Source organism: Ranitomeya imitator, chromosome 1 (assembly GCF_032444005.1).
Source record: "Ranitomeya imitator isolate aRanImi1 chromosome 1, aRanImi1.pri, whole genome shotgun sequence".
Classification (NCBI taxonomy): Eukaryota; Metazoa; Chordata; class Amphibia; order Anura; family Dendrobatidae; genus Ranitomeya; species Ranitomeya imitator.
In genome coordinates, this window is record NC_091282.1 from 575,260,002 (window position 1) to 575,273,008 (window position 13,007).

The following is a 13,007-nucleotide window of genomic DNA, read 5'->3' on the forward strand; positions in this document are numbered from 1 at the left end:
CTCTAGGAAGGTCCTGAAGGTGTTCGACGTCTGTGGTAGCCTCTTATTGGTCCTTCTAGGAAGGTCCTGTATGTGCTGCAGCTATAAGAGGTGCGCATGACCGCACGGCCATGCGCTAATATCAATTTATGTATGAGCTCAGTGCCAGTGTGGTCATGTTTGTATGCAGTCAGGGACCCGGCTGAAATAAGCCCCTAGAATGCTGGCACCTCCGGTGAGGAGTTTCATGTGTGTGTATTCAGGGACCCGGCTGAAATAAGCCCCTAGAATGCAGGCACCTCCGGCGAGGAGTTTCATGTTCGCATTTAACTGCATCACCACCATCTGCTCTACCAAGTAGCTGTGTTCCTCTGTGAGCCAAACAGGGCACAGCATTATCTTTGCTAACAGACTCTGTGAAGTAACATTTATATTGTACCGCCATATCTAGCAGCAGGTGCTTTCCTGCACGGTGGATCCCGGGTTGCGAACTCACCAACTTCTAATAAATATATATTCAGTGGTTCCGCCAACCCTAACAGCATACTAGCGCCAGGGTCTGGCTAGTCATGGCGGACACACAGCAATCCATGTGGTACATCCAGCAGCTGGAGGGAGTTTGGTGGCTCTCGAGCGCACAACCGCAGCTATGGATGTAACCGCAGTTGCTGTTAAGGCTGCTAGCATGGCTGCAGCAACCGTGTCCACTGCCACCCCTGTTCCGACTCTATCTCGCCTCCCGCTGCCAGAAAAATTTTCTGGTGATAGTAAATCTTGTAGGGGTTTCATGAGCCAGTGCTCTATACATCTCGAGCTTCTGGCCGCACGTTTCCCCACAGAGTGGGCTAAGGTGGGATTTATTGTGTCTCTCCTGTCGGACAGGGCTACGCTGCTGTGGGAGCGTGGCGATCATGTGGTGCAGAGTGCTCCATTGTTCCTGAACACTCTGAAACAGGTCTTTTTAAGACTTCGGGTCACCCATGATACTGCGCTCCAGCTGTTGGCATTGACTCAGGGCTCGTCCTTGGTCAGCCATTTTGCCGTCCACTTTCGCACCCTAGCATCTGAGCTGGAGTGGGCGGATAAAGCCCTTATTCCGATATTTTGGAGGGGGCTTTCTGACCACGTGAAGGACGCTCTGGCCACTAGGGAGATTCCCGCCACAAAGGAACAGTTAATAGCTGTGTCCACTCGTATTGACCTCCATTTTCACAAGCGGAGGTTAGAGCGAGCCCAGTGTAGGCAGAGGTTTTGGCTGGCTCCCACCTTTGCCAAACCTTTGGAATCTCCAGTCCTGGTCCCTGAGTCACATGAGGCCATTTTAGGGTCACAAGTGGGATCTAAGTCCCAGACCGCTCGTGCACTCCAGGTTTGTCATGTTTGCCAGCAGTCAGGACATCTTGCCACCAGATGTCCTCAGCGGTCGAGGGAACATCAGCGTCTAGTGGTAGTAGGTGAAGGTACACTAGACACAGCGACGTTTGCCTCCAAATTGTCCTTTAAGGGGACAATTACTATAGGCTCATTTACCCACTCGGTAGAGCTCTGCGTGGATTCTGGGGCGGAGGGCAATTTTATGTCTTCTGCCTTCGCCCAACATCAAGCAATTCCCCTGGTAATGTTAGCTCAACCAGTAACCATACGAAAGGTAAATGAGTCGACACTGCTCTCACAGATAACACACCAGACCATCCCTTTTTTTCTGTCCATGTCGCCATCTCATCAGGAAATTATATCTCTGCTCGTCATTCCTGAGGGAATTGACGAGGTCCTGTTAGGGATACCTTGGCTACGGTACCACTCTCCTCATATTGAGTGGTCCACAGGCGGAATTTTGGGATGGGGTGAATCTTGTGGGGGTAGATGTCAGACGGAATGTGTTCAAGTTGCTACTACTGAGGTACCCGCAGATCTATCCTCTCTCCCCAAGCAATATTGGCCCTATGCGGACGTGTTCTCCAAAAGAGCTGCGGAGACCCTTCCGCCTCACCGCCCTATGACTGTCCTATTGACCTCTTGCCTGGTGCTGAGCCTCCCCGGGGTCGAGTCTATCCATTATCTCTCCCGGAGACGGAGGCAATGTCACAGTACATCCAGGAAAATCTGGCAAGAGGATTCATTAGGAAGTCAGTGTCACCTGCAGGGGCTGGGTTCTTGTTCATGCAGAAGAAGAACAGGGAACTACGTCCATGCATAGATTACATGGGTCTTAACGCCATCACCGTTAAGAATAAGTATCCTCTGCCCCTGATCTCTAAGCTCTTTGATAGGCTTCGGGGAGCAAGGGTGTTTACTAAACTAGATCTGCGGGGTGCTTACAACCTGATTCGCATCCGTGAGGTGGACGAATGGAAGATGGCTTTTAACACCAGGGATGGGCATGGGCACTATGAATATCTAGTGATGCCCTTTGGGCTCTGTAATGCCCCAGCCGTTTTCCAAGACTTTGTAAACGATATCTTCCGGGATATGCTCTCCACCTCGGTCGTAGTCTATCTGGATGATATTCTCATCTACTCTCCAGATATTGACTCCCACCGGAGAGATGTTTGCAGAGTCTTCGACCTCTTACAAACTAACTCCCTCTACGCCAAGTTGGAGAAATGTGTGTTTGAGCAGGAGTCTTTTCCTTTCCTGGGCTATATCATCTCCGCCCAAGGATTGGCTATGGATCCTGTCAAACTACAGGCTGTGATGGACTGGCAAGAACCCCACTCCCTTAAAGCGGTGCAGCGCTTTATGGGGTTCATTAACTATTATCGCCAGTTCATTCCTCATTTCTCAACTTTGGTAGCTCCCTTGGTAGCCCTCACCAAGAAATCCCAAATTGTGGTCTGAGGAGGTCTCCAAGGCTTTCACTTCTATTAAATCTCATTTTGCTAGCGCTCCCATTCTACATCGCCCTGATGTAGATAAGCCGTTTATAATGGAGGTGGATGCCTCTTCCATTGGTGCTGGAGCAGTCCTCTTCCAAAAGGATGCTCAAGGTCGGAAGCATCCTTGCCTTTTCTTTTCCAAAACCTTCACACCAGCAGAGAGGAATTTTTCCATTGGGGACAGGGAGTTGCTAGCAATGAAGTTAGCCTTTTCAGAGTGGAGACATCTCTTGGAGGGGGGCTCGTTTTCCCTTCCAAGTATTCACTGACCACAAGAATTTGGTTTATTTACAGACCGCCCAGTAGCTAAATTCTTGCCAGGCCAGATGGTCCTTGTTCTTCTCTCGGTTCCATTTCACCCTCCATTTTCTTTCTGGGGAGAAGAACATTTGTGCCAATGCTCTCTCTCGCTCTGTTGTATCATCTGAGGAGGAGGATGAGGAGCCTCGGCTTATTGTCCCTTCCCAGAGCCTGAGAACTGTGGCCCCGGTTTTGCTAGAGCCTGTGCCTCCGGGCAAGACTTTTGTAGCTTCCAGTTTGCGTCCAGAGGTTCTCTCTTGGGCTCACTCGTCTAGGGTGGGTGGACATTTTGGGACCAAAAGGACATCTGAGCTACTGGCGAGGACATATTGGTGGCCGCATATGGCCCGTGATGTCGCAGACTATGTTCGGGCATGTGTCTCCTGCGCCAGGAACAAGTCTCCTCGTCAATGGCCAGCTGGGTTGCTTCATCCCCTGCCGGTGGCAGACAGACCCTGGGAGATAGTCGGGATGGATTTGTGGTGGGCTTACCCAAGTCTCGTAGCTGCACCATTATTTGGGTTATCACCGACCATTTTTCCAAAATGGTGCACTTGGTGCCTCTTCCACGGCTACCTTCTGCACGGGCTCTGGCGGCGTTATTTACCAAACACATATTTCGCCTACATGGTATGCCGGACAAAATTGTCAGTGACCGGGGTCCCCAGTTTGCGTCTCAGCCAGGCAGGATAATTGGGCATCCTTGCTACCATGGGCGGAGTTTGCGCTGAATAACACCATAGCCGACTTCACCGGACAGACCCCATTCCTCCTAAACTATGGTCAGCATCCTTGGGTACCTGTGCCTATGCCCCTGTCTTCCACCGACTCCAGGGTGGCAGACTGGGCTGAGGAGGCGCGGGACATTAGGGACCGCACTCAGGATGCCATTCGGGCCTCCAAGGAGAGAATGAAGTCCTCCGCCGATGCACATCGGTGCCCCGCTCCGACCTTTGCTCCTGGCAACTTAGTGTGGCTCTCCGCCGATAACATCTGGCTGCGAGTTGAGTCCACTAAGTTTGCTCCTCGCTACTTGGGCTCTTTCAAGGTCCTCGAACAGGTTAACCCAGTGGTCTACTGTCTGGCCCTTCCGCCACGTCTGGGTATCATCGACACCTTTCATGTGTCCCTCTTGAAGCCCGTACACATGTCCCAGTTTTCCGAGTCATCTTCCGGGACATCGGGTTCGTCTATGGACGATTATGAGGTGAATGCTATTTTGGGGTGCAAGGTGGTACGTGGTAAAAAATTTTATTTGGTGGACTAGAAGGGTTATGGTCCTGAGGACAGGTCCTGGGAGCCTGCTGAGAATATTTGGGCTCCGCAGCTCATTGCTGCCTTCGAGCATGGCGAGGTCCAAAGAGGGGGGGCTAGGAGGGGGGGGGTGATGTTAGGGATTGAGTTCCTGTCTCTGCACAGGGGGAATCTCAAGCCATCTCCGCTGCAGTCTCCCATTCTTCTGCCGCAGTGGAGCCTGCTCAGCGGAGGCGTCGGTCCCAGCATCATGCTCAGTTTGACACTGTGCGAAGGGTTACTGCTGTCCTTCCAGCTTCTGCCATTTTAGCCAGTACTGGGCAGCGGCGAGCAGACATCTTTGGGACTAAGTCCTCCTTTTCCTCTTCTGAGCATGCCCAGGGTAAGATCTCTCATTGGAGATCAAGGGTCACATGTTCAGGTACTGCAGCAAATCCTATTGGTCCTCAAGGAAGGTCCTGAAGGTGTTCAACGTCTGTGGCAGGCTCTCATTGGTCCTTCTAGGAAGGTCCTGTACGTGCTGCAGCTATAAGAGGTGTGCATGACCGCACGGCCATGCGCTAGTATCAATTTATGTATGAGCTCAGCGCCAGTGTGGTCATGTTTGTATGCAGTCAGGGACCCGGCTGAAATAAGCCCCTAGAATGCTGGTACCTTCGGCGAGGAGTTTTGTGTGTGTATTCAGGGACCCGGCTGAAATAAGCCCCTAGAATGCTGGCACCTCCAGCGAGGAGTTTCATGTTCACATTTAACTGGATGACCACCATCTGCTCTACCAAGTAGCTGTGTTCCTTTGTGATCCAAACAGGGCACAGCGTTATCTTTGCTAACAGACTCTGTGAAGTAACAGAGTCTGTTTATACTACTATATTGTACCGCCATATCTAGCAGCAGGTGCTTTCCTGCACGGTTCATCTCGGGTTGCGAACACACCAACTTCTTTTAATAAATATATATTCGGTGTGTTCTGCCAACCCTAACACCAGGTGGGTATAAAGGTGAAGGTACTGGTCCCCGTAACCCAGGACAAGCTCCAGGTGGCTTGGGAATGCCCTATCTCATGCACCAGCACCTCAGTGGCATAACGTACCTGGTCACCCTGGATCATGCTTGGTGAAGGCGTACCCAATAGTGATGAGCGAATATACTCATTACTAGAGATTTCTCGAGCAAGCTCGGGGGTCCTCCGAGTATTTTTTAGTGCTCGGAGATTTAGTTTTTGTTGCTGTAGCTGAATGATTTACATCTGTTAACCAGCATAAGTACATGTGGGGGTTGCCTGGTTGCTAGGGAATCCCCACATGTACTTATGCTGGCTAACAGATGTAAATCATTCAGCTGCGGCAAGAAAAACTAAATCTCCGAGCACTAAAAAATGCTCAGAGGACCCCCGAGCATGCTCGAGAAATCTCTAGTAATGAGTATATTCGCTCATCACTAGTACCCAATGCCGTGTATCATTGACCTGCTCAATCAGTTGGCCAGGGCCAAGTACCTGACTATCATGGATCTGAGCCGGGGATATTGGCAGATTCCCCTGACCCGTGAGGTGTGGGAACGCTCTGCCTTTATCACCCCATTCAGATTGTAAGAGTCCACAGTAATGCCATTCAGCATAAAGAATGCCCCTGCCACTTTTCAGCAGATGCTGAACACGCTGCTCAAGGGACTTGAAATGTACATGGCTGCGTAACTGGACAACGCTGCTATATTCAGTCCCACCTGGGAGGATAACTTAGAGCAGGCTTGACCATTAAGCCGGAAAAATGCCTGCTGGGTATGAGTGAGGTCCACTACCTGTGCCACCAGGTAGTTGGAAGGGCTCTAAAGCAGGATCCCGGGAAGGTGGATGCCATCGCATCCCAGACCACCCGCAGGACCAAAAAACAGGTGATGTTCATTTTGGAGACCTATAGTAGCCTGGCACTATAGCCAACACTATAGTAGACTGGCAAAGCCCCTGACAGACCTCACGAAAAATAAGCTGCCCTCCGCGGTGAATTGGACAAATGACTGTGAGTCAGTCTTCCAGGCACTGAACACTGCCCTTTCCAGCTTTCCAGTACAAGCAGCTGACTTTACACTGCCCTTTGTTGTACAGACTTATGCCAGTGACTTTGGCCTCAGTGCTGTGCTCAGCCAGGTTGACTTCATGGGCCAAGAATACCCCATTTTACCTGAGCTGGAAGCTCCTGTCGAGGGAGGTGGCCTACTCTATGATGGAGAAGGAATGTCCGGCAATAGTGTGGGCCCTGCAGCATCTGCAGACGTACTTGTACAGATGCTAATTCACCATGGAAATGGACTACAACATCCTCAGCTGGTTACACACCGCATCCGGAATGAATTGGAGGTTGCCACTCTAGAGCCTGCGCTCCAGTAGTACCACTTCGCTATTTGCCACAAGAAGGGCAGTGACCATGGTCATGTCGACGGGTTATCCAAACGAGGGGAGGTTGCGGGCAGGCCTGTGAGAGATCACCAGAAAGTGCTGCCCTCTAGCACCCTTTGAAGGGGGAAGGTGTGAAGAATATTGGAGATATAATTTCATGCCAATCATTTGTATAATATTTGGCATGGGATTATAAAACCCTCTTTCTTTTGTCCAACAGGGACTCAGCAGGAAGTCCAATATTCTCCAAGCCTCAAGGAGAAAGCTGGCACCTAAGTCAGCATGGGGGGATCAAGCCTCCAAAGGCTGTGAGTGACAAATCTCACACCTTGAGCCAGCTTCGAGCAGGACAAAGGCTTCTTTGCAATATGCTGAAGCTGTCAAAGAACATTCTAGAAACATAATTCCATAAGTTATGGAGATACTATACATCCTAGCCGTACATCTTGTATATTTCCAAGATCTCCAGAACACAGTGAACGCCTTTCAGGGTCTCAATCCGTTCTAGCACACCAGGGAGAGAAGTTAGAATGGCTAGTAGGAACCAGATAGCAAAGATGTGTCATAGCAGGGTGCGGCCGGATCCAACAGCACCAAAACCGCCTCCCTAGGATCGTCCATTAAAGAGTTATGACTGACCTTAGGTTTTGGAGTTTTTAGCTGCTAGAGGAAAGGAGAGGGGATTTAGGTTCAACTCCGAGAGCAGGAGGGGAATGACCCAAAGGGGATGTACGCTAGTATAAGGCCATGTGGTCTCTTCCTCTGGTATGCATGTGTCCCACTTCGAAATGGGAGTCACGTTGAGTAACGTGACATGAAGGACCTAGAAGCCAGCTGGCAGCCCATTCCCCCTGCGGCCCAGCACACACATAATCTAACATCAGATGGGTAATTGACATCCATCTGCTTATATTTTATGTTCTATCACTATTGTATTTAGATAAATGACAATTGTATATGTATAACCATTGTGTATATAATGTATTGTCTAATGTGCCCTTAAGGCGATTAAATACATAGTTTAACCTTGGGCTGCTCTTTTATCTCAATCCACATGTCCGTTTCTCGGTTTAACTCGGTTTCTGGCCTGATTTAATCCCATTAACAGACTAGGCTTATATCTAAAGAGGAAGTGGTGGCAGCCCTACCGGACTGGCAGCGGTCTGTTTCACTGGTGCTAGTGAAGGGACCTTTCAGCTTGTCAGGGTTGTGAGCGATTTAGGTGCCAGGTCAGTGACCGTGCGGATCACAACCTCTCACTCCCTGGGCTCGTGTTGTAAATACACACCTGTACTTTGTATCTCCCCCACCTCATTGTAGATTGTAAGCTCTCACGAGCAGGGTCGTCTTATTTTGCTTTATTACTGTATTGTTAACATTGTTACCTATGACTGGTGTGTTTGAAACTGTTAAACTGTAAAGCGCTGTGGAATATGTTGGCGCTATATAAATAAAGATTATTATTATTATTATAGGGGGCATATGTGTAAAACTGTACGAAGCAGCTGACCTTACGTTTCCCCAGGAGGTATGGAACGTCACATTGGTGAAAGTGGGGAGACCGCATTACGTGATCCGTCTGACGTAATTGTGATGTCAGGCGGAGTGGCGATGTGCGGGTTCTTCACAGTACCCCTTACTTAACCAGCTGAGGGAAAGTGGACAGCTGGGGGCTGATTTTTATAGTCTGGGAAGGGCGTAATAAACATGGATCTTCGAAGGCTGTTTATATCAGCTTACAGCTGTCTGTGTATCCTTTTCTAGTTATTAACAAGCAGTGACCCCCAAAAAATGATTTAGGGTCCCCCCTATTTTTAATAACCAGCGAAGGCCAAATAGGTATTGGCCCCCTCACAGACTAATAACAAAAGCACTCAGCCACCCAGAAGTGGCTCATCCATTAGGCACGCCAATTCTGGTGCTTTGCCTTGGCTCTTCCCACTTGCCGTTAATATAAACATCAGCCCCCAGCTGTTCGCTTTCCCTCAGCTGGTTAAGAAAATTAAGGGGGACCCCATTTCTATTTTTTTCTTTTTTTTCTATATATTTATTCTATTCTGATGGTTCATGCTATGAATTTACTGTGCTCGGCGGATGAAATGATTTCATGATAAGTGTGCCGTGAAATTTTTTTTTCTTGCAACCATTGACTTGCATTAGAGAGACTTGTCCAATATACGTGGCCAAACATTCTGCAATTTTTTTCACAGTTCGATCTAAGCTGAGAAAAAAAAATTGCAGATGAACGAACACATAATTATTGACTAGCACTAGTCAGAGTGCAATCTGATAATGTAAGCATAAATATAAAATATTAATGACTTAATATGTAATAGGCAAAATAAACATATACGGTAGTACTGGAATGCTATGATAAACAGTGAACAGGTAATAAATACAGTAAAAGGTATAAAAGGATGATGCTGTAGCTTGTGTAATAAAAATAAAATAACTTCAGAATGCTCATTTAACTTGTTGGGGTGAACACATGAACCTTTTAATGTTTTCACAATGTTTTTACTGTTTTCATGTTAAAGGGGTTGTCCGCTACTAGGACAATTCCTTCTCAATCTGAATGTTTTCCCCTGTTAAATTAAAAACACTTATACTCACCTTCCATGCTGGCGCCGTTCTCGGTCTCTGCGCTTGCATTCACGTGAGGTTGTTATGTCTCGACCTTCGGATGTATACGTTATAAAGAGAAAGTTAGAGCAGCAGCTTCTCTCACCCCTTTATTACTTATACATCGGAAGGCGGGGACAGTGATGCCAGCACTGATTGGGTGTAGGACTCACATGACATAACAACCTAATGTGAGCCCTGGGAATTTGAGTACCGACACCTCTGGAACAGTTCAGACTCGGGAGATGAGTATAAATATTTTCATCTTAACATCAGATTGAGAAGGGGTTGTCGTAGTAGTGAACAATCCATTTAAACATTTCTCTAATTATGCCTTAGTATTTTAACTAATCATTTTTGAAAGCTTGGATTTTCTGCCGAACATGGATTGTGAAATGTTGATGTTACATAAGGCCACCATGTGCACACATTGAGTTTTTGGTGAAGTTTTTGCTTCAGTATTTGTAAGCCAAAGCAGGAGCGGGTAAAAATGCAGAAGTGGTGCACGTGTTTCAATTATATTTGTCACTATTCCTCTGATTGTCCCACTCCTGATTTTGGTCTAGAGATACTGAGGTAAAATACTGACCAAATACTCAACGTGTCTACGTGGCTTAACAAGGGTTTTACACATTTTTTCATGATAACATTATTTCTTTTCAAAGGATATATTAAGTCAATTTTTGAGTGTATTACAGTAAATTCTAAGTATCATAATTTATAGTGCTAAGGTCATTGCTGTTTAATTATGGATTTACTATGTAAAAGCAATGCTGTAATTTTCTCATTATTATACATTTTACTATTGTGCTTACATCTTACAGGTGGCACTTGTTGGCTTCTACAGAGTTCTAGTTCGACGTGCAGCTTAATGTTGCTCACTGCAGTGACATGGGATGAGTGCTGTGGCGATGGACACCTTGACACAGCCTGGTCTAATTACACTGATCCAATGAACAAAATTAGCCTTTTGGGCTTTCTTGGACTGGTCAATTGTCAACCTTGCAGAGGTGAGTGACACTGAGTAGGTTAATCCACAACAATGTAATTTGTAACATGCAAAGGGAACTTTAATCCCTTCACCCCCAAGCCTGTTTTCACCTTCATAACCGGGCCAAATGTTACAATTTTGACCAGTGTCACTTTATGAGGTAGTAACTCTAGAATGCTTCAACGGTTCACTGATTCTGAGATTGTTTTCTCGTTACATATGATCAATATGACTTGCGTTTATATGTGATAAAATCAGAAATTTGGAAAAAATTTAGCAATTTTAACCCCTTTCTGTCCTCGGACGGAATAGTACGTCTGAGGACAGGACCCCTGCTTTGATGCGGGCTCTGGCGGTGAGCCCGCACCAAAGCCGGGACATGTCAGAGCGATCTGCTCACGCCTATTAACTAGTTAAATTAACAGCCTATTAACAGCTGCATTTAACTAGGGCTTCCAGCCATTGGGCTGGAAATGCGCGCATCACTGACCCCCGTCACATGATCGGCGGTCAGTGATGTTTCGGCATGACAACCAGAGGTTGGTGGTCTGCGCTCATAGCAATGCTGTAATTCAGCTACATAGGAGCGATCTGAGACTCGCTCCTATGTAGCAGAGCTGATCAGGCTATGCCAGCTTCTAGCCTCCCATGGAATCTGTTGAAGCATGGCAAAAGTAAAAAAAAATGTTTTAAAAAATAAGAAAAAAATAAATAAATATAAAAGTTCAAATCACCCCCCTTTTGCCCCATTCAAAATAAATAAAAAAACAAACCTACACAAATTTGCTATTGCCGCGTTCAGAATCACCTTATCTATCAATACAAAAAGGATTAACCTGATCGCTAAACGGCGTAGAGAGAAAAAATAAAAAAAATGCCAGAATTACGCTTTTTTGGTCGCCACTACATTGCATTAAACTGCAATAAGGGGCGATCAAAAGAACTTATCTGCACCAAAATGGTATAATTAAAAACATCAGCTTGGCACGCCAAAAATATACCCCCACCCAACCCGGGATAACAAGAAATGGAGACGCCACGGGAATTGGAAATTTGCGCAATTTTTTTTTTTTTTAGCAAAGTTTGGATTTTTTTTGCCACTTAGATAAAAAATCAAGACATTTTTGGCGTCTATGAACTCAAAATGATCGGGACAATCATAATGGCAGGTCAAGTTTAGCATTTAGTGAACTTAGCAAAAAAGCCAAACAAAAAACATTGCACTTTTTTTGCAATTTCACCACACTTGGATTCTTTTTCCCATTTTCTAATACATGACATGCTAAAACCAATGATGTTGTTCAAAAGTAAAACTTGTCCCGCAAAAAATAAGCCCTCACATGGCCATATTGAGTAAAAAATAAAAAAAGTTATGGCTCTGGGAAAAAGGGGAGCGAAAGATGAAAACGCAAAACCGAAAAAAACTGGGGTCATTAAGGGGTTAAATCTTTCAATCTTAATTGCCTTAAAATCAAAGAGCTATGTCGCACAAAATAGTTAATAACATTTCCCACATGTCAACTTTACATCAGCGCAATTTTTTAAACGTAATTTTTTTTGTTACAAAGTTAGAGGGATTAAAAGTTGAGCAGTGATTTCTCATTTGTACAACAAAATTTACAAAACCATTTTTTTAAGGACCACATCACATTTGAAGTGACTTTAAGGTGTCTGTATGACAAAAAATGCCATTCTAAAAACTGCACCCCACAAGTTGCTCAAAACCAGATTCAAGAAGTTTATTAACCCTTCACAGGAACTTAAGCATTGTGGAAGGAAAAAATGAACGTTTAACTTTTTTTTCACAAAATTTTTGATTTAGACCCACATTTTTTTATTTTCACAAGGGTAACAGGAAAAAAATTAATCCCAAAATTGTTGTGCAATTTCTCATGAGTACGCTAATTTCTCACATGTGGAGAAAAACTACTGTTTGGGTGCATAGCAGGGCTCGGAAGGGAAGGAACACCATTTGACTTTTTGAAGGCAAAATTGTCTGTATTTGAGAGTGGACGCCATGTTGCGTTTGGAGAGCCCATGATGTACCTAAACAGTGGAAACCCCCTACAAGTGACCCCATTTTTGGAAACTAGACACCACTAGATGTGTGGTGAGCACCTTGAACCACCAGGTGCTTCACAGAAGTTTATATCATAGAGCTGTAAAAATTAAAAAAAATCATATTTTTTCAACAAAAATTTTCTTCTAGACCCAATTTTTTTTATTTTTATTATGGTAACAGGAGAAAATGGAACCCAAAATGTGTTGTTCAGTTTCTCCTGGGTATGCTGATACCCTATATGTTATGGAAAACTTCTGTTTGGGTACACGGCAGGGCTCAGAAAAGGAGAGGCGTTTGGATGTCAGACTTTGATTGAATGGTCTGTAGGCATCTTGTCGCATTTGGAGAGCTCCTGATGTGCCTAAACAGTGGAAGCCCCCACTAGTCACACTATACTGGAATTAATCTAGCGTTTTCCTGGTATGTGAATTTTTTTATGCGGTGGCGTCTGTGAGTTGGTAGAGTGCATCTGGTTGGCATACGTGAGAAGTGTAGAGTGCATCAGGTTGGCATATGTGAGTTGTGTGAGTC

General features: G+C 46.0%; 1 protein-coding gene across 1 annotated transcript in view; it reads left to right on the forward strand.

The window, feature by feature from the left end:
- FSTL3 (follistatin like 3) overlaps window positions 1-13,007 on the forward strand; it is a 426,956-nt gene that overhangs the window by 109,535 nt on the left and 304,414 nt on the right. Inside the window, exon 2 of the mRNA XM_069767836.1 lies at window positions 10,248-10,433. Within this exon, the coding sequence (XP_069623937.1) occupies window positions 10,248-10,433 (186 nt within the window). The remainder of the gene's footprint in view (window positions 1-10,247; window positions 10,434-13,007) is intronic.